This window comes from Aulonocara sp. 'chitande type north' Nkhata Bay, linkage group LG10, assembly GCF_057382095.1.
Source record: "Aulonocara sp. 'chitande type north' Nkhata Bay isolate Kocher_YH1m ecotype deep benthic linkage group LG10, A_spYH_male_GT1.1, whole genome shotgun sequence".
Taxonomy (NCBI): domain Eukaryota; kingdom Metazoa; phylum Chordata; class Actinopteri; order Cichliformes; family Cichlidae; genus Aulonocara; species Aulonocara sp. 'chitande type north' Nkhata Bay.
In genome coordinates this window covers 457,234-479,937 of record NC_141353.1, presented here as the reverse complement: position 1 = coordinate 479,937, position 22,704 = coordinate 457,234, and the positions used below count along the sequence as shown (strand labels likewise).

Below are 22,704 nucleotides of genomic sequence, written 5' to 3'. Positions count from 1 at the left end.
CACAACATCTATTACCAAGGCCATCTTCCTCTGCTTGTCCACTACTTACTATGTCCAACTGGTAAGTTACCACCAGTTTGTCTGTCTGTATCAGGAAGTTCCACAGACTCGGTCATTCTTCACCACCCTTGGGGGCGTCTCCCATTTTGACCTCGGGACTTCCAGGCCATACTCTGCACAGATGTTTCTGTATACTATGCTGGCCACTTGGTTATGGCGTTCCATGTATGCCCTGCCTGCTAGCATCTTGCACCCTGGAGAGAGTTTTGAAAATGATTTTATACTTGTAGTCTGTAATATCTATTAGACCTTATATAGATGTAATATCACATTCTTGTATAATAATTGTATAAATTGCAGGTCACAGCAGCACACAGAAGGTCCAGTTTATTTATAGCACATTTCCAAACAGTCCATGATGCAGAAAGGGCTTAACGATGTAAAATGATAATAAAATAAATAAAATCCACAACAATGAGGCAGTAAAATGTAGAAAAACACACAAGTAACTAAAATAAGTGATTAAAAAAATCTAAAACAACAACTAAGGCTGTTAAAACCAAAATGTTTAGGTCAACGTGCGTTAGCAGCCAGACCATAAAAATGTGATTTTAGTGACGATTTCAAATGTTTGTGCAGATCTGGGCATCTGCACTCGTCCGCAGCTCTGCTTGTGATTAGCTGCAGGAGTAGCAGCAGGACGCACAGACAGGAAGACATCAAGGAAGCAGCACGCTGACGAGCAGACAGGTCAGCAGACGCGAGACTTTGCGCTCGGATGAAGGGCGATGCTGACTGTGGCGTGCAGTTGAGGTGCGGCTCCGGGTCTCGCTGTAGTCGCGGTAGAGTCCTCCCCTGCTTGGATTTGTCCTTGGAGGGATGTCGGCTTCTCATCAGATCAGTCTGTTCGTGGGTAAGCTTTGCTTTAAATGTCATACAGTGCAGTGTGTGTGTGTGTGTGTGTGTGTGTGTGTGTGTGTGTGCGTACTGCGGGTTCTTGCTGCACTCCCACACAGCTTTGAAAAAGTTTTCGCGGTACTGTTTGAAAAGAAGCTTTGAAAAGCACCTCTGTGGATTAATGTGCACATACAAGATAAGGGCATAAATACCTCAGTACAGTAGACACCGCACAGACTGCTTGTCAAATGACAAAGGAAGATTGTTTTATGAAGGACAGAATTATTCCCGTTTATATTATTAGAGAAATAGAATAAAAGACTGCACCTGAGCTGTGGTTTCACCTGCAGACAGAGTAAGACCAGTGTTCTTCCACAGGATATATGTGTGTGTGTGTCAGTGCTCATGTTGATAAAAACATTGGACAGCAGTGTTGTTGATGGAGTTTTTACCGTCACAGTACTCACTGCCCACATTCAGCTGACTGCCATTTTGTGCCAAGAGGAATTTGTCACACATTTCCAGATGGACAGTCTTTTGAACATCACGAGCATCGTTACTCTCCGTGCTCTGAACCTTTCTCACTTTATGTCCTTGTTTCTCTGCCTGTTCTGTGTTAGGCAAGCAAAGAAGACAAAACGATGGATTGAAGTTTGGAATTAGGTGCTGATTCCATCCTGATTTACCTTCATAGTGTGTAGGGTGTGTGTAGCTATTTATGTGCAAATTTCACATTATGACAGAAATGCCTAAGACTTACCAAGCATGTTAGCATTTATTGAGAAATATGAAGGTGGAGTAAACAGAGCTGCTGCAGGTTCTGCTGACCATTACTGTTTTAGAAAACAAGTCCCACACGAGAGAGAAACAGCACCACCATTGGTATGCTTGTCTGTGGGTGATGAGACACTTCATTACTTGCATTATGGGAAAATGTTAGACGAGCCACAGCAAGCACAGCTTGTTGTACTTCATCAGCTTGTCGTGCAGCTAAGTAAATGTGATGGAGCCACCATGACACATCAGTTTGTTTGTGCACTGACACCATATCTGATTATGTGGGTCATGTAGTAGTATTCAATTTAGGATTCAGTACAGTTGAAGTATGAAGATTGCTAAAAGCTGTCTGTAAACCAGCTCTCGCCCTCATCAGTCCTCAAAAAGAATTCATCTCTTTCAGTTTGAGTGGGTTAGGGTTTTAGTGTACTTTCTCTTTGAGCTTTAGGAAACTCACCTCTTTGCCTCCTGTTGAGTACTGAGAACTATCGACCTCCTTGCTTACATTGAGCTGATTTGCACAAACAGTGAGTTCGGCCTTATTCCTCTGCTTGTGTCTGGATAAAGAGATCAGCAGTGGCAGGCCAAAGGCTCTGTTAAGAGTGGAGATGATAGACGTTAGGGTGTGATGTGTTGCAGCATTCTGTCCTCAAATCTGTGGCAGCTGCCCTCCCTCGTCTCCTTTTCTTCTTGTTGAGTGTCTCAGCAGTGTGTGTCATCGGTGACTTTGACAGCCAAAAGACTCAAATAGGCCAATAGCTTTGGATTTGTTGTTCTTTGGGATGTGGGGAGCAGTGCACTCCCTCCGCCCGCAACGATGCACATGCCATCTCTTCTTTCCATCACTCCAGATTCACCTTAGGACTTCAGTGTGCATCTCGCTCAGACACTCGTCATGTTTGATAATCAGAGTAGAATCTCTGTACACTTAATGTCAGAGTGCCGAGTACAGAAGGCCTGTTTCACTCAGACTAAGGAGGTCAGGTGGCAGGAAGTGGCAGTTTTGTCTTGTTCATCCAGAACTGTGAGAAATGTGAGTAAAATGTATACCTTAAATACATCAATGTAAACTTTGTTTAGACTTGGCTCTAATCATCGCTCCATTCTTGATGCAACCATGAGTTTATGTGCCAGTACAGATCCAGTCGGTGGTGGACACACGGTCCTGCCTGGTGGAACTGATATGGGGCTGCATGCGTGTATGTAAACACTGAGTTTTAATTGGCTGTGTACAGCAGCAGGGATTGGTCCCCCTTCTGTCTGCAATAAAAGTTTGCACCACATGATAGTTTTTAATGAACTGATTTCTCACATTTATGAGTTTCCATCAGATTTCAGAGCACTGAATGAAAATGACAGTCACAGGTTTGTTTTCTTTTTTCTCACTTGTGGCCATTTTTCCAGTTCCAGTATTTAAACCTTCCCTGAATGGCTTTCAGAGTAATGATCATTCAGGGAAGGTTTAAAACCATGGAGAAGTCTTTTTATGGCTGTGGGTAGGGATGGGTATCGTTTACGTTTTATCCGATACCGGTGCCAAACTGGTACTTTTGAAACGGTGCCGGTGCTTAAACGGTGCTCAAACCGGTGCTTAAAGAATGGAGAACACAAAATTGGTCCAAAAACCTCTCATGTTCAGCTGTTTTTTTGTAAAAAGATAACAATGTTAGCCTTTTCTGCAGCTATGGGGCATATATGGTATCACTCTTGGCTGGAAGCAGTGCTTAAACAATGGAAAAAACACAAACTTTGTCCTAAACCTCTCATGTTTAGCTGTTTTCCACTTTTTCTTTGGTCATTTTAGCCTTTTTGTCCAGGGTGAAGGGAGTATCTGCCATCAAACAAGAAGACAGCCGCATGTAGCTATGATGGTGTTTGCTAGTTCACCTTACATGCATTAATGTAATAACGTGGTTAGCCTACTCAACGTAAATTACACACAAACAACATGAAGCTACTCACGCAGAGAAGAACGACTGCTGCTGCATCATCATCCTCATCATTTCTGCTACACTGGCAGGGCTAGGGGCCAGGACTCTCCTCTTCGGGTTTTTGGGGGATGTTGCTAACTCCGGGTCCGATAACAGGCACCACACCCGCAGTAGACGTGCTCGGTGTGAGGTCTCGCAGCAAGCTATCAAATACGGCGCATTTCTCAGCTTTAAAAAAACGCTATGTGTCGCCAGGTGTTTCATCAGATTTGAGGTGTTACCTCCTTTGACAGTATCACAGTATCAGCTTAAAGCACTTGTTGCTGCTGAGTTTGCATATTTTGCTGTGAAGTACAACCAGACTTTGACCGCTTCGCCTTGGGCATTTTTAATCTGTAGCTCTGCTCTAAAAGAACGTACGTACCTGGACCCGCCTACTATCCTCAGAAACGTAAAATGATTGGCTAGAATTCAAAGTGTATCACAGCTCAGAAAAAAAAGCACCGAAATAAAGCACCGAAATGTGCGCTGCTTTTCGGTCTGGTTACTACTGTTTATGTCAGAACCGGTGCCATCATGGCACCGGATACCGGTACCCATCCCTAGCTATGGGTTTGATTTCCATCATTACAGATGGTTATACATTACACATGTATAACCATGTTATTGCACTGAGGACTGAGGTTACAATTCACTTCCAAAGTAATATTCCAATATTATTTCTCCACAGCCACATCGGAGTGGCTGTAGGTCAGGAGGGTTTGGAAGGTTGTTCGATCCCTGACTGATCCCCAGTCTGCATGCCAAATAACCTCAGGCAAGATATTAAGCCTAAGTTGCTGTGCGATGCATCCATCAGAGTATGAATGTGTATGAATGTTAGTTAGTGAGCATTTAAAAAAATCATAGAAGAAACAGCTTGTATGAATGGGTGAATGTGGCATGTTGTATAGAGTGCTTTGAGTACTCTGGGAGAGTAGAAAAGCATCCATTTACCATTTACACCCACAGATTTAAACACTGTTCGGTCTGTGTGGACGTATTTTACAATTTCCAATAGAATACAAAGCAAAACCCTTTAGTGCGACCCAGACAGGTCACCAGTCTGCCACAGGGCTACACAGAGAGACCGACAACCATTTGAATTTAGAATCACCAGTTAACCTAACCCCACAAACCCCACAGTCTTTGGACTGCTCTGTAGCCTGACAGAGCAAACCACCATGCCACCAGTGAATTAAAGTGAAGCTACTGCTCATTTCCAACCCATGCCCCTTGTTGGGCTTTTACATCCATAGCTGAGGGCTCTGCCTCCAATTCTGGAAACTAGGAACAATAAATAAGGCTCCACTTTTAGGGCAAAGTGCTCTTAAGTACAGTAATGAATTATTTGTAAGTGAGGAGAAGATTTTAAAAGCATTTTTTCACATTCAAGGGTGGCCAGTGAATAGAAGCTAATATGTTATTAAGGACTTAGAGCAGTCAGGATGTTTGATATGCATCTTACAGGCCATATGAAAACATATAGAAATGAGCCTGAACTTATTGATACAGTTTTTAAAGGCAGATATAATGATTTTATTTTTGTCTGAATTTATATACAGAGAATTACAAATAGACAGTCTTCTGTATTTCCTTAAGCCATCTCCCCCAACCAGTCGCAGCAGATGGCCGCCCCTCCCTGAGTCTGGTTCTGCTGGAGCTTTTCTTCCCCTTAAGAGAAAGGTTTTTCTGCCCACTGTAATGTATTGCCTACTCATAGTTCATCTGATTGCTGGGGGTTTCTCTGTATTATTGTGGAGAGACTGTTGTTGTGATTTAGTGCTACATAAGTCAAATCAAATCAAATCACTTTTATTGTCACATCACATGTGCAGGTACTCTGGTACAGTACATGCGAGTGAAATTCTTGTGTGCGAGCTCCACAAGCAACAGAGGTGTGTAAAAATACAATACCGTAAGTACAAGCAAAATATAAAAATGGGTAAATCTGAGAATTATATGAATAAACATATGTAAAATATAAGAGTGTATGCGCATTACTGAATGTGTGTACTAAATATGTATATCTACGTGTGTGTGTGTGTGTGTGTGTGTGTGTACATATTTTAAAAATGAAATAGACTAAACAATAAAATAAAATATACAGAGGTTGGCAGTTGGGAATGTGCAAAACAAGTGGCATTTATATACAGTGTGGAGTGCATAATGTTGAAGTTCTGGTAAGTGAGGGTGAGGTGACTATGAAGTGTTCAGCAGTCTGATGGCCTGGTGGAAGAAGCTGTCTCTCAGTCTGCTGGTTCGGGACAGGATACTGCAGAACCTCCTTCCCGATGGAAGCAGTCTGAACAGTTTATGGCTGGGGTGACTGGACTCCTTCATGATCCTCCCCACTTTCCTCAGGCACCGCTTCCTGTAGATGTCCTGGAGGGAGGGAAGCTCACCTCCAATTATCCGTTCAGAACACCGCACTACTCTCTGGAGAGCTTTGCGGTTGTAAGCGGTGCTGTTGCCGTACCAGGTGGTGACGCATCCAGTGAGGATGCTCTCAATGGCACAGCGATAGAAGGTCCTGAGGATGCGGGGGCTCATGCCGAATCTTTTCAGTCTCCTGAGGAAGAAGAGGTGCTGCTGCGCCTCTGCGTAGTGTCGTCCGCAAACTTCACAATGATGCTGGAGTTGTTAGTGGCTGTGCAGTCGTAGGTGTAGAGTGAGTACAGGAGAGGGCTCAGTACACACCCCTGTGAATGAATGAATGAATGAATGAATGAATGAATGCTTTATTGGCCATATGCAGGTTGCCCCACAGAGGAATAGGACCCCTGTGGAGCACCAGTGTTCAGTGTGACGGGGGATGAGGTGATGCTGTCCAGTCTGACCACTTGGCGTCTGTCAGACAGGAAGCTAAGGATCCAGCTGCAGAGGGAGCTGCTCAGTCCTAGATCCTGCAGTTTCCTGTCCAGCTTCGAGGGAACGATGGTATTGAATGCTGAGCTGTAATCTACAAACAGCATTCTCACATACGTGTCTCTCTTCTCCAGGTGTGACAGGGCAGTGTGTAGTGTCAGGGCTATGGCATCATCAGTGGACCTGTTGTGGCGGTATGCAAACTGTAGAGGGTCCAGTGAGTTGGGTAGTGCAGAGCAGATGAAGTCCCTGACCAGCTTCTCGAAGCATTTGCTTACGATGGGGGTCAGGGCTACAGGTCGCCAGTCGTTCAATGAGGAGATGGTGGAGGATTTGGGTACAGGGACGATGGTGGCCAAATTGAAGCAGGCTGGGACTACAGACAGAGAGAGGGAAAGGTTGAAGATGTGTGTAAACACTCCAGCCAGCTGAGCCGCGCATGACTTGAGGACGCGGCCGGGAATCCCGTCCGGACCAGTAGCTTTGCGTCTGTTCACCTTCCTGAAGCACCTCCGCACATCCTCCTCAGACACAGTGTCCGCACTGACGTCATCCGCGGTGCGCACACTGTCCGGTCTCATGGTGTTCGCTGTGTCGAATCTAGCGTAGAATACGTTTAATCAATCAATCAATCAATCAATCAATCAATCAATCTTTATTTATAAAGCACTTTTCATACAGAAAAAATGTAGCACAAAGTGCTTTACATAGTTAAAAGCAGCCCACCCCACCCTCCAACTCACTCCCCACACTCTCAATACACATATATCCCCCCACCCCCACCCACACACACATACACACACGCGCACACTTAAAGAGTAAAAATTGGGCTGGGCTCGCATGAGCCAAGTGAGGAAACATTATAACAGAGAGCCGTCTGCACCGGGAGCCGGTCACAGACCGCAGCCTCCGGGCTGGGCACACAGCAGGAGGGAGGCCAAGGAGCCCCCCAACCAGGCTGAGAGGACCCCAGAGACCCAGCAGCCACGGTCAATAACAGCCCCGGTGCAGAGAGCGCCCTCCGAGGAAACACTGGAGATATGACGCAATACGATATATACAGGGTAAAATGATAAAATAAATAAGAACAGGATACAATATAAATATAAATATAAATAGAGTAAGAAGATTAAAAAATGAATAAGAATAAAATCAAAAAATATTAGGTAAATCCTAAATTAATAATAGAATAACAGGATAGAATAAATAAGCATAAAAAATAAATAAACGCTAAGTAAAAGCTAAATTAAAAAGGTGGGTCTTGAGCCTGTTCTTAAAAACATGTACGTTCTCTGCGGCCCTGAGCTCCTCCGGCAGGCTGTTCCACAGACGAGGACCATACCACTGAAAAGCTGCCTCTCCGTGAGTATGTGTCCTGACTTTAGGGACAGTCAAAAGGCCAGTACCAGAGGACCTCAGGGTCCGCGAGGGTTCGTATGGTAAAAGCAGATCTGAGAGATAAGAAGGCCCAAGACCATTAAGACATTTAATGGTTTAGATCCTCACACAGAGAGGCCGTGGTCTGCGGTGTGCTGGTTTTCCCTCTAAAGTCTGTGATCGTGTTTAGTCCCTGCCACATACTCCGAGGGTTGTCAAACTGTTGCTCCACCCTGTCCCTGTACTCACGTTTGGCTGCTTTTATCGTCTTCCGGAGTTGGTAATGTGCATGTTTGTAGTCCGATGTGTTCGCGGAGGCAAAAACGGTGCTCCGTGCCGCCAGTGCTGTGCGAACATCTCTGTTAATCCACGGTTTTTGATTTGGGAAGGATTTAACTGTTCTGGATGGGACGACATCTTCCACGCATTTCCTGATAAATCCGCAGACTGAGTCTGTGTACTCATCGATGTCATTAGCAGCCACGTGAAACATTTGCCAGTCCTCGTGATCAAAACAGTCCCACAGCGTGAACTCCGATTGGTCCGATCAATGGTGCACTGCTCTCAGGGTTGGAGCTTCCTGTTTCAGCTTCTGCCTGTAGGCGGGCAGGAGCAGGATTGAGCGGTGACCTGATTGGCCGAACGGGGTGTGGGTGAGGGCTTTGTACGCATCCCGGAAAGAGGTGTAGCAGTGGTCAAGTAGCCGGTCTCCACGAGTGTTGAAATGGATGGTGAAAAACCTGAAGAAAGTTGGTGAGACTTTCTTCAGGTTTCCCTTATTAAAGTCCCCGGTCGTGATAAACACCGCCTCTGGGTGTGCGGTTTCCTCACTGCTGATCGCGCTGTACAGTTCCCTGAGTGCTCGGTCAGTGTCGGCTTGTGGGGGAATGTAAACAGCCGTAATAATCACTGCTGTAAATTCCCTCGGTAGCCAGAATGGCCGGCACTTAATCATCAGGCACTCCAGGTCCGGTGAGCAGAAGGATTTTACCGGGTGCACGTTCGCATAATCACACCAGCTGTTGTTGATCATGAAACACACACCACCGCCTCTGCTTTTCCCAGTAAGCTCCTGTGACCTGTCCGCGCGATGCACGGAGAACCCCGGTAGTTGTATTGCGGAGTCCGGTACCTTGTCCGATAGCCAGGTTTCTGTGAGGCAGATCACACAGCAGTCCCGCATCTCTCGCTGGAATGAGATCCGTGCCCGAAGCTCGCACAGCTTGTTCTCCAGAGACTGCACATTAGCCAGTAATAAACTGGGTAACGGTGGTCTGTTAGTGCGCCGTCTCAGTCGAACCAGAACGCCAGATCTTCTTCCTCTGCGTCAGCGTTTGCGGCCTCCAGGGGCCCAGAACAAAGGCGTCTCAGGTGAGATGAATGGGGGGTCTGCAAACGGAGGCTCCGCGTTGCAAAACTTGAACTCCGGAAAGTGATGAGAAAGTCCATCTCTTATGTCCAGTAAGGTTTGTCGGTTGTACACAGAGAGACATGTGCTACTCGTGAAAAAATAAAGGAAAAGTAAAATTAAACACAAAAACCAGCTGTTGCTTGGGGGAGCTCGCGACAAGGCTGCAATGCTCGGCACCATCTAAAATTGAATTGAATTAATTGATTTGAGCTCAGTTATATCTGATATTGTCAACAAATGTAACGATGTATCTTCTACAAACCAGCAGATACCCAGTGTGTGGTGTTTTGTAAAGATGCATATTAGTTAAGTCAAGTGGCTTCACTGTCATTCCAACCATGTGCAGTGGTGATCATAATTAATCATGCTTTATATTGGACGTGACAAAGAGTTAGTGTATTAGAAAAAGGGAAACAACTATTAGTGTAACGTAGACTTGAAGTCAAGACCGCCTAAACCAAGACCAAGACAAGACCAAGACAGACCGAGTCAAGACCAAGACAAAGTCGAGATGAGATCAAGACCAAGACCGAGGCAATAAAGCCTTTAAACTGCAGCCAGATGCTGCTTTGTTTACGGGTGTCAGGCATATTCATGTGTTTTTGCGATGCACTTGCACAGCCCTCCTCACCACTGTCTACTGTCTCACCCACTCACTGAGAGGACAGACGCACGCTCCACTTGACTGTCGCGTCTCTCACCCTCTCTGTTTTTCACATAATGATATTATCCTATATCCTCGCATGTGATTGGCCACAATATGGAGGGATTGGAGCATAGCTGAGCCACTGTGTGAGAGCTGAGCAGCGAAAGGAAATTAAGTGAGGAGTGGCTCTCGCTCAATGGGAGTCGACTCTTCTGATTCACTACAAAGTACTCTCTAAGCACGGCTCGTAGAGCTGATGCTTTTGCACATGACACATTATCGAATGTTACGTTGTGTGTCACTCCAAATCTCCCAACCACTATGTCGATCTGAGACAGCAACACCGAGACAGCGAGACCAAGACAAGACCAAGACCAAAGTCCGTGGAGACCAAGACCACGTAAAAGTGGTCTGGAGACCGGTCTGGAGACCAAGACCAACTCTAGTGTAACGGGTCAGTGCAATATCAGGACAGTCAGAGCATGTGTAATCCTGGGGTTTGTGCAATATAATTGATGTGTTTCCGTTATTGTTCTCTATTGTCCTCTGTTGTCCATTCTTCTTGTCATTGTTTGTTCTAATATGATGTGATTACTGTTTTTGTTCTTGTCACATGATCTGTAAATAGTGTCTCTGTATGTTTTTACTAACTTGTGTGTAAGACCAACCTGCCAGAGGGTCTGCAGATGGAAATTAGCCCAAGGCTATAATCTGGCATATTTGTTAAAATGTTCATTAATATGTATTTTCTCTCTTTCTAAATAATTAAATTTAATTAAATTAATAACATTAAATTATTTATTAAAGGAAACAATGTTCTTCCAAGATCATGGTGCTACATATAACAGACAATCAACATGGGACTACATAAAGTGCAAGTGTGCAAAAAACAAAAATCAAATCAAATCAATTTTATTTATATAGCACTTTTAAAAACAACAACTGTTGACCAAAGAACTGTACGATAAAATAATCAGATAAAATTTAAAAGGAAAGTAAAATAAAAGATAAGAAAATAATAAGAATAAAATAATGACAGATTCATACAGAATTAAGACAAAGAGTAAAAATGGGTCTTTAAACGAGTTTTAAAAGTATCCAGTGTTGGTGAGGTCCTGATATGTAAAGGCAGTTTATTCCACAGTTTCGGAGCAGTCGCAGCAAAAGCCCGATCTCCTCTGTGTTTTAATCTGGACCTAGGGACAATTAGAAGCATTTGGTCCGCAGACCTCAAAGGTCTTGCTGGAGTATAGGGCTTTGGAGTTGTCACGCCGCAATGCATTATGGGAGCGCACCACCATTTTAGCAGGCCACGAATCAAAACAAACACACTGTGTTGGAAGGAAGATTGCTACGAACCACACTTAAAAGCAGCTCAAAAGAAAAAGGACGTTATAGAGACAGATTGCGTCCAGATGCAAAGAGACGGTACTTACAAAAAATAGTGTGCATTGGAAATGTAGACCCGTATGAAATACGGCTGTGGAGTAGAAACCCTGAAGACCAACCGCTATTGACTTAGCCTGATATATTTTCGTACCTTGTCTGTGGAGTCAGTGCATACACAGCGAACCAATTTTGCAATTATAAATGTCTGGAGGCACACATCCAATTCACCAATGATTGGGTACAAGATTTGGCTTTTTTTAAGCCTCCACGTTGTGAATTCGCCGTCATTCAAACAAAGGTAAGTCAGCTTGAGTACTGCGAGTAAAATGCGTTTGATTTCCCCCTGAACATTCAAGTTAGTGCATTCATGAGGGGAAATTACAGTGAGAACATGTGGAGGCTCTGTTAGATGGATAACATAGTGAGATCAGTGCATTGATGTGACATTGTCCTGAAGGATGTAGTTATTCTATATGGTTAAAGAAATTGCACTAATTAATTCATATTTATTATAAATAATCCTAATTATACACCTTGCTTCCGTGTTTGTGTCCTGTGTGACAAAATGTATTCTATTTTGGTTTTATACATTGATTAATGACCTGCAGAATCTCCTTATCATATTAAGTGATTCATAAAAGTCGAACTTTATGCTTTCCGTGATATCCGTAATATCAAGATGGCGCCAGTGTGTACGGCCTGCCGTCTGACTCTGTTTGTACTAGTGTTTTATTTTTACTTTGTGTTAAACCATGCTAACTCTCTGCTTGTATATGATCGCCAAATGCTGCTGGCTTTAAGATCCTCTCAGTTAAAAACTCGTTATTGCAATCGTGGATATCAGGGAACCTTCTCCCCACCGCTCCTGTCAGGAGTTCCAGCTTGTCTCCGTTGTGTTCCGGCGCTACCTCAACTGAGAGGGCGCCGTAGACGCCATAGGAAATGCAGTGGCTTATTGGTGAGAATGAAGGCTACCTGGACACGATTTCGAAAAATACCTCACCCTATCCCGACTGGATTTGACCGCGTCAACTACTGGCACTCTCTGGACATGGCTTACACTTGCCTGACACCTGTTGTCGGGCTTACGACAATAACCCCGCGCCAGCGTCCCCCCGTCTTCGCTCAGGTGGAGTAAACCCTCAGAACCTACGGCCGATAGGTCGGGCACCCACATCGACCGCTGAGCCACCTGTACCACTAAGATTAAGTCTTGTTAATGCTTGATCGCTAGCAAACAAAACTTTTATTCTTAAGGACTTCTTTACTGATCGGGGACTGGATCTAATGCTTTTAATGGAAACTTGGCAGAGAGTCAGTGAGTCCAGCTGTTTTACTGAACTTTTACCGCCTGACTGTGAATATCTTAATGTGCCGAGGATGACTGGGCGTGGTGGTGGAGTGGCAGCTGTTTTTAGGAAGAAGCTCTCTTGCAAACAACTCTTAACTCACTCGTATTCTAGTTTTGAACTTCTGACGTTTGAATTGAGGCATCCCCACCCGACACTCGTTGCAGCTGTATACAGGCCTCCAAAATATCACAAGGATTTTATCCAAGACTTTTCAAACTTTTTAGCTGGAACTGTGCCAAACCATGATCGAATCTTAATCGTTGGAGATTTTAATATTCATGTGTGTTGTCCCTCCAATTCATTGGCCAGAGACTTTTTAAGTTTGATAGACTCCTTCAGTCTTGCTCAACTTGTGTCTGGGCCAACCCAGAAACAGGGTCATACATTGGATCTTGTGCTGGCTTTAGGGTTACCGGTCCTAAGCATGGAAATATGTGATGCTGTTTTTTCTGATCACTGTCCTGTTGTGTTTGATATACTTATCTCTCCGCCATTTTACACCTCTTATTTCAACACGTCGTTGTCGTGTCTTTAACCAATCTACAACAGAACAATTTTCTATTGCTTTTAAAAAAGTTTTAAGTTCTCCCCTTGGCTTTGGTACGAAGGAAATGACAGTTAATTTTTATGATATATGTAAAACTATCCTTGATGAGTTCGCTCCTTTTAAAACTATAAGCTCGAAACCACGACCAGACCCATGGATAAATAAGGCCACTCGTTCAGCCAGACGAGAGTGCAGGAAGGCTGAACGTAAGTGGAAAAAAGATGGGCTGCAGGTGTCCTATCAGGTATCAGGACATTGTAAAAGCTGAAAAGTCAAGGTTTCTTTCTAATGTTATTGAGAATAGCTCCAATAATTCTCGGGTTCTGTTTTCAATTATTGACTCTGCCCTGAATATTTCCCCAGCTTCTTGTATTAATAGTTCCTCAGACACCTGTGAAAGGTTCCTGCAGTTTTTTTTATCAATAAGATAAAACAGCTTCGATCTATGATCGCCCTGCCTTCACATGACGTTTCTAAAATATTCACCTGCTTTGCTGATTTTGATCAGTTTGAGCTTGTGTGTCTTGATGAGGTGGAGGAAGTATGTAATGGCACAAAGACATCATCGTGTCCAAATGACATTATTCCAACACATTCTAAAAAAGATTTTTAAGGTTGTCAGTTCTGACATTTTAGCTATTTTTAATAGCAGCCTTAGCTCAGGTGTTGTACAGCCTGTTTTAAACATGCTATTGTACCGCCTGTACTTAAAAAACCTAATCTCAACTGCTCTGTCCTCACTAACTTCAGGCCTATTTCAAAGCTCCCCTTCCTGTCGAAAATTTTGGAAAAGATTGTGTTTGTACAGCTGCAATCTTTTGTAAACAGACACAATGTTCTTGAGAGGTTTCAGTCTGGTTTTAAAACTCTTCATAGTACAGAAACTGCACTTTTAAAAGTTCTTAATGATCTTTTATTAGCCACTGACTCAGGTGACTCAGCTGTGCTTCTGCTTTTAGATCTGACCGCTGCCTTCAATACTGTTGACCACAGCATCTTAATCTCGCGGTTGGAGCATTGTGGCGTAAAGGGCACCCCATTAGAGTGGTTCAGGTCATACCTGTCTGACAGGACCTTCTCTGTGAGCTTTGGCGATTTTATCTCTTCCTCAGCTCCCCTTACTTGTGGTGTTCCCCAGGGATCTATACTGGGGCCAATATTGTTCTCCATTTATATGCTGCCTCTAGGTCTAATTTTTAGAAAATGTAACATTTGTTTTCATTCATATGCCGATGATACTCAGATCTATCTTCAACTGAAGGGAAACAGTCCTGCCTCACTAGATCCCTTACTTCAGTGTCTCTGTGAAGTTAAATCTTTGATGGCCTCTAACTTCCTTAACTTCAATGTGAACAAAACTGAAGTGCTAATTTTTGGACCAAGCGGCAATCCCAGCACCTCTAATGTTAACCTGCACAGTCTTGAGCCTTTTGTCAAATCACATGCCAAAAATTTGGGGGTTATATTTGACAGCAATTTCACCTTTGAAAAACAAATTAGCTCAGTCGTACAGTGGTCTTTCTTCAAACTGAGGCTTTTATCTAAGGTGAGATCATTTTTATCTTTTAAAAACTTTGAACGGGCGATTCATGCTTTCATTACATCCCAGCTGGACTATTGTAACTCCTTATATGCTGGAGTTAGCCAGACCTGTCTGGCAAGGCTGCAGTTAGTCCAGAATGCTGCAGCTCGTCTTCTGACACGTACTAAAAGATGTGAACACATTTCCCCGGTGCTCGCCTCCCTTCATTGGCTCCCTGTTCACTTCAGAATTAATTTTAAAATTTTATTGTTGACTTACAAAGCCCTGAATGGACAGGCTCCCGGGTATTTGTCTGACGTCTTGCAGACTTATACCCCCCTTAGATCTCTTAGATCAAGTGATTTTTTGCTTGTAGCTGCACCAAGGTCGAGGCTGGTTCATAGAGGCGATCCAGCATTTGCAGTTGTAGCGCCTAAGCTGTGGAATAACAGGCTCCCACGGTCAATCTTTTTAAATCTTATCTTAAAACGCATTTTTATTTACTGGCTTTTAATACAGCATGAGAGTTATTTGTTAATTCATATTTGGTGTTTGCTATCAATACTCTAAGTTATTTTATTAGGTATGTTGTATTCTTGTACAGCACTTTGGTCAACGCTCCTGTTGTAATTAAATGTGCTATATAAATAATTAAACTAAACTAAACGAAACTTTCTCCATCTCTAAAGTGATTACATCATTTTTTGTTGGCAGATTTAGAATGTAACATGCAGCGTTCTATAGATGGATACATAAAAAGATAAAAAATTACATGTATGTAGGGATGGGTATCGTTTAGGTTTTATCCGATACCGGTGCCAAATCGGTACTTTAGAAACGGTGCCGGTACTCAAACGGTGCTCAAACCGGTGCTTAAAGAATGGAGAACACAAAATTGGTCCAAAAACCTCTGATGTTCAGCTGGTTTTTTTTGTAAAAAGATAACAATGTTAGCCTTTTCTGCAGCTATGGGGCATATATGGTATCACTCTTGGCTGGAAGCAGTGCTTAAACAATGGAAAAAACACAAACTTTGTCCAAAAACCTCTCATGTTTAGCTGTTTTCCACTTTTTCTTTGGTCGTTTTAGCCTTTTTGTCCAGGGTGAAGGGAGTATCTGCCATCAAACAAGAAGACAGCCGCATGTAGCTATGATGATGTTTGCTAGTTCACCTTACATGCATTAATGTAATAACGTGGTTAGCCTACTCAACATAAATTACACACGAACAACATTAAGCTACTTACGCAGAGAAGAACGACTGCTGCTGCATCATCATCCTCATCATTTCTGCTACACTGGCAGGGCTAGGGGCCAGGACTCTCCTCTTCGGGTTTTTGGGGGATGTTGCTAAATCCGGGTCAGATAACAGGCACTACACCCACAGTAGATGTGCACGGTGTGAGGTCCCACAGCAAGCTATCAAATACGGCGCATTTCTCGGCTTTTAAAAAAAACCCGCTGGCGTGTCGCCAGGTGTTTCATCAGATTTGAGGTGTTACCTCCTTTGACAGTATCACAGTATCAGCTTAAAGCACTTGTTGCTGCTGAGTTTGCATCTTTTGCTGTGAAGTACAACCAGACTTTGACCGCTTCGCCTTGGGCATTTTTAATCTGTAGCTCTGCTCTAAAAGAACGTACGTACCTGGACCCGCCTACTATCCTCGGAAACGTAAAATGATTGGCTAGAAGTGTATCACAGCTCAGGAAAAAAAAGCACCGAAATAAAGCACCGAAATGTGCGCTGCTTTTCGGTCTGGTTACTACCGTTTATGTCAGAACCGGTGCCATCATGGCACCGGACACCGGTACCCATCCCTACATGTATGTGCTAACTTTCTAAACACTTTATTCTTGTCTTTAAATGAACTTTGTCTGTGTGTGTTTCAGGTCCTGCACTCTCAAAGACTGAATAAACCAGCATTGCAGCCATGGGTCAATGTGAGCATCACAGGGAAGGTTGAAGCCACCCACTGCACCTGTAAGGCCGGAGTCGTGGAGACCTGCAGCCATGTCACTGCTCTTCTGTTTAAAGTACACTGAACAAAAATATAAACGCAACACCTTTGTTACTGCTCCCATTCCCCATGGGATGGACGTAGAGACCTAAAATTAATTCCAGATACACAATATAACCATCCCTCCCAAACAGTGGTCACAAATCAGTCCAAATGTGTGGTAGTGGGCACATCTGCTATATTGAGATAATCCATCCCACCTCACAGGTGTGCCACATCAGGATGCTGATCTGACATCATGAGTAGTGCACAGGTGTACCTCAGACTGCCCACAACAAAAGGCCACCCTGGAATGTGCAGTTTTGTCTCACAGCAAAATGCCACAGATGCCACAAGCAATGAGGGAGCGTGCAATTGGCATGCTGACAGCAGGAATGTCAACCAGATCTGTCGCCCGTGCATTGAATGTTCATTTCTCAACCATAAGCCGTCTCCACAGGCGTTTCAGAGAATATGGCAGCACATCCAACCGGCCTCACAACCGCAGACCTCGTGTAACCACACCAGCCCAGGACCTCCACATCCAGCAGGTTCACCTCCAAGATCGTCTGAGACCAGCCACCCAGACAGCTGCTGGAACAATTGGTTTGCACAACCAAACAATTTCTGCACAAACTGTCAGAAACCATCTCAGGGACGCTCAACTGCATGCCCGTCGTCCTCATCGGGGTCTTGACCTGACTCCAGCTCGTCGCCATAACAGACTTCTGTGGGCAAATGCTCACATTCGATGGCGTCTGGCACGTTGGAGAGGTGTGCGCTTCACGGATGAATCATGGTTCACATTGTTCAGGGCAGATGGCAGCTGAGAATGTCCCAGTTCTTGCATGGCCAGCATACTCACCGGACATGTCACCCATTGAGCATGTTCGGGATGTGCTTGACCGGCGTATACGACAGCGTGTACCAGTTCCCACGAATATCCAACAACCTCGCACAGCCATTGAAGTGGAGTGGACCAACATTCCACAGGCCACAATTGACAATCTGATAGACTCCATGCGACGATGTGTTGCACTGCATGAGGCAAATGGTGGTCACACCAGATACTGACCGGTTCTGGGTCCCCAGACCCCCAATAGCGCAAAAAACTGCACATTCCAGGGTGGCCTTTTGTTGTGGGCAGTCTGAGGTACACTTGTGTACTACTCATGATGTCAGATCAGCATCCTGATGTGGCACACCTGTGAGGTGGGATGGATTATCTCAATATAGCAGATGTGCCCACTACCACACATTTGGACTGATTTGTGACCACTGTTTGGGAGGGATGGTTATATTGTGTATCTGGAATTAATTTTAGGTCTCTACGTTTATATTTTTGTTGAGTGTAGAAGCAACAGTGTTGATCTGTGGCACAAGGACTGTTACAGATGAACCTGCATACTGGGTTTTGCTGGGTAATATGACCAAGATACAATCAGTGGTTGGCCATAAGATAGACTTCTCCTCTTCAGCTGCCCCCAAAAAAGGCTCTCAATCAAAACATAAACAGACCATCCGTAGTGACAGGTAAAAGAAGCCGTCCTCAAAAAAGAAAAATTCCACCTGCTACTGTGGAGGAGTTGGATCAACTGATGGGAAAATATTTCTCTAAGCATAGTTCTGTTCTGAATAACCCATAATGTTTTATTTAGGGCATAGGTGTCAAACTCTGGCCCGCGGGCCAAATTTGGCCCGCAGCCTAATTACATTTGGCCCGCGAAGCCATACCACATTACTATTAGAGCTGGCCTACTGGTATTATATACACCCAGCACACCCCTGCGGGCGGTTTATCCTTCAAGCTCGGGTCCTCTACCAGAGGCCTGGGAGCTTGAGGGTCCTGCGCAGTATCTTAGCTGTTCCCAGGACTGCGCTCTTCTGGACAGAGATCTCCGATGTTATTCCCGGGATCTGCTGGAGCCACTCGCCTAGCTTGGGAGTCACCGCACCTAGTGCTCCGATTACCACGGGGACCACCGTTACCTTCACCCTCCACATCCTCTCGAGCTCTTCTCTGAGCCCTTGGTATTTCTCCAGCTTCTCGTGTTCCTTCTTCCTGATATTGCTGTCATTCGGAACCGCTACATCGATCACTACGGCCGTCTTCTTCTGTTTGTCTACCACCACTATGTCCGGTTGGTTAGCCACCACCATTTTGTCCGTCTGTATCTGGAAGTCCCACAGGATCTTAGCTCGGTCATTCTCCACCACCCTTGGGGGCATCTCCCATTTTGACCTCGGGACTTCCAGATTATACTCGACACAGATGTTCCTGTACACTATGCCGGCCACTTGGTTATGGCGTTCCATGTATGCCTTGCCTGCTAGCATCTTGCACCCTGCTGTTATGTGCTGGATTGTCTCTGGGGCATCTTTACACAGTCTGCACCTGGGGTCTTGCCTGGTGTGATAGACCCCAGCCTCTATGGATCTTGTGCTCAGAGCTTGTTCTTGTGCTGCCATGATTAGTGCCTCTGTGCTGTCTTTCAGTCCAGCTTTGTCTAGCCACTGGTAGGATTTCTGGATATCAGCCACCTCCTCTATCTGCCGGTGGTACATACCGTGCAGGGGCCTGTCCTTCCATGCGCTTAGCGTACAGCCTCAGGGTGCTGGACTTGGGGTGAAACCCTCCATGCATGGTAAGGAGCTTTCTTGTCTTTATGTCAGTGGCTTCTATCTCCTCCTTTGGCCAGCCTATTACCCCAGCAGGGTACCTGATCACGGGCAGGGCGTACGTGTTGATGGCCCGGATCTTGTTCTTACCATTCAGCTGACTCCTCAGGACTTGCCTGACCCTCTGCAGGTACTTGGTGGTTGCAGCTTTTCTAGCGGCCTCTTCATGGTTCCCATTCGCCTGCGGGATCCCCAGGTACTTGTAACTGTCCTCTATGTCTGCAATGTTGCCTTCTGGTAGTTCAATCCCCTCAGTTCTGACTAACTTCCCTCTCTTTGTTACCATCCGACTACCATCTGCCAGTCTTGTTAATGATCTCACTGAGGGGGTTCAGGCCTATGCAGAACAGCAGTGGGGACAGAGCATCTCCTTGGTAGATCCCGCACTTGATGGTGACTTGTGCTATGGGCTTGGAGTTGGCCTCTAGTGTTGTACGCCACATCCCCATTGAGTTCCTGATGAAGGCTCTTAGGGTCCCATTGATCTTGTACAATTCTAGGCATTCCAGTATCCAGCTGTGGGGCATTGAGTCATAGGCCTTCTTGTAATCAATCCAGGCAGTGCACAGGTTGGTCAGTCTGGTCTTGCAGTCTCGACTGACTGTTCTGTCTACCAGTAGCTGGTGTTTTGCGCCTCTGGTATTCTTGCCAATCCCTTTCTGTGTGCCGCTCATGTATTGACCCATGTGCCTATTCATCTTAGCCGATATGATGCCTGACAGGAGCTTCCATGTAGTACTGAGGCAGGTTATTGGTCGGTAGTTGGAGGGGACCGGTCCCTTCTTGGGGTCCTTGGGGATCAGGACCGTCCGACCTTCGGTTAGCCATTCCGGGTGTCTCTCGTTAACTAGCAGCTGGTTCATTTGTGCTGCCAGACGCTCGTGGAGTGCAGTCAGCTTCTTTAGCCAGTAGGCGTGAACCATGTCGGGCCCTGGTGCTGTCCAACTCTTCATACTGGAGACCCTTTCTTGGATATCTGCCACTGTGATGGTTACTGGACCCTGTTCAGGGAGGTCGCTGTGGTCTGCCCTCAGATCCACTAGCCACTGAGCATTGCCATTATGGGTTGCGTCCTTCTCCCATATGCTCTTCCAGTATTGCTCCGTCTCCAGCCTTGGTGGTGCTGTTCTCTTATTATTGTTCCCTTGCCACTGAGAGTACACCTTTGCTGGTTCTGTGGAGAACAGCTGGTTTATTCTCCTGCCTTCTATCTCTCTGGTGTACCTCCTCAAGTGGCTGGCCAAGGCTATGAGTCTTTGCTTGGCAGTTTCCAAGGCCTCAGGTATGGACAGCTTGCTGTATTTCTTATGCATCTTCTTTGTCGCACCTTTCTGCAACTCCGTTAGTTGGCTAACCTCCCTCCGTGCTACTTTGATCTTGCCCTCTAGCCTCCTTCTCCATGGAGGGTACTGCCCCTTGTGGCTGTTCAACTTGTAGCCAAGCATCTCACTGATCACTGCTGCCGTATTGTAGATCAGCTTGCTAGTGTCGGTAATCGTGGTTGTAGGTATCGTCCGTAGTGCTGCATTAACATCATCTAGCAGACCTTCTGAGGGTACTTCACGTAATCTTGGTAACCGACTACGGGGGATACAGGTTTCAAGCTTGGCCATGATCCTATTTTTCAGGTCAGTTCCTCTCGCACTCAACGATCCTTCTCCTATCGCACTTGGGGCTATGTACCCAATCTCGGGTGGGGGTGATGATATCTCCCCCCTGACCTGGCGTCCTGACTCCTCCTTGCCATAGCATTTGTGTTGTACCTCGTCAATCTCTAGCTGTGAGAGCAGTCCCTTCTTTCGAATGTTGGAACACTGAGCTACTAGTTGTTTCGCCGTCATTGTGGATGTTGGATATCGAAGAATCCATAGGTCCCGCATCCTATTCATGTAGCCCCTTCCGCCGGGGTTACTTGCGTAGTAGCATTCCAACAACGCCCTGTTTTCGTCTCTTGCCCACCGATGCCTTCTTGTTCCAGTAGCCCACTTTTCGTCAGGGTGCCCTGGTTCCTCAACACCTGACGCGGACCTTGTTGATCCGGGCGACGTCCGAGCCGGCATGCCTTCATATTTATCTGTCTCGCTCATGTCTGCGGTAGGCTTGCTTAGCATAGGGGGTCTAGCCTTAGGACCCTTACTGGATACAGACGCCCCAGGCAGGAATCGAACTTGCGACCCTCTGCTCCAAAGGCGTGTAGTCTACACTATCCAGCTGATATATATATATATATATATATATATATATATATATATATATATATATATATATTGTCTAGTATTTAAGCTTTGCTTGTTCCATATTCAGTTTTTCAGCAAAACTTGTTTGACTCCATAAGAAGAGATTCATTCTTATATCTGGAGGAAGATTTTTTTTTTCCAATAAATATTAATGTTAGCCCGCGACTTTGTTCCAGTTTTGAATTTTGGCCCACTGTGTATTTGAGTTTGACACCCCTGATTTAGGGGGTCTACATTTGTGCCTGACGTGCATTGCCATGTAAATAATTTGCATTTACTGAATATGTACTTACTACATATAAGTAACACTGTTGAAAAGTTGAATAAAGAAACAAATAAATGTTTGCCTTTTTTTTTTAAATTAAAACCACTTTGTAGAACATCACATCAGTAACAATGTAGAATCAATGTCATTAATAGTTTACAAACGACAAAATGTTCACATAAAATCATGACAGCATTTAAATAATATCACCCACTACTAGCATTCTGTAATTTACTCTCTTTTGAAAACTTAACACTACATATACAGCACAAGACTTTTAAGAGTATTTAACAAGAGCATGTTTCCCTGGTTTTACTACCACACTGGGGCACATGTTCACCCTCACATGGAAGAAGTAATCTGATTGGCATGCTGGTATGTAGTAGAGATGGCACGATACCACTTTTTTATGTCCGATACCGATACCGATATCATAAATTTGGATATCTGCCGATACCGATATGAATCCGATATAGTGTTTTTTAATCAACAAAACTGTTTTTTAAATATCTTGCTGCATTTTGTATAAGTTCATACTCAAGTTTAAAACAACAACTACACTAAAGCTATTCTGTTATACCTGTATGCAAAAGAGAATATTTCATAGTTCAGCAATACTGATCAATCTAATAAACTTAAACCTACACCATCCTCCCTATTCTGGTATTTTAAAGAGTACTTAGCATAAATATTAAGCAACCTAACTAATAGGGTTCCAACTCCCAGCAACAACAAAAATAAATAAATAAAAAATAGGGAACCACCCCTCA

At 44.7% G+C, this 22,704-nt stretch overlaps 1 protein-coding gene across 1 annotated transcript in view; it reads left to right on the top strand.

Annotated features, from left to right (window-relative positions):
* Positions 1-743: 743 nt before the first annotated feature.
* Positions 744-22,704, top strand: part of LOC147319943 (CXADR-like membrane protein) — a 107,903-nt gene continuing 85,942 nt past the window's right edge. The window contains exon 1 of the mRNA XM_086307653.1: positions 744-913. Coding sequence (XP_086163779.1) covers positions 880-913 — 34 coding nt within the window. The 5' untranslated portion in view covers positions 744-879. The remainder of the gene's footprint in view (positions 914-22,704) is intronic.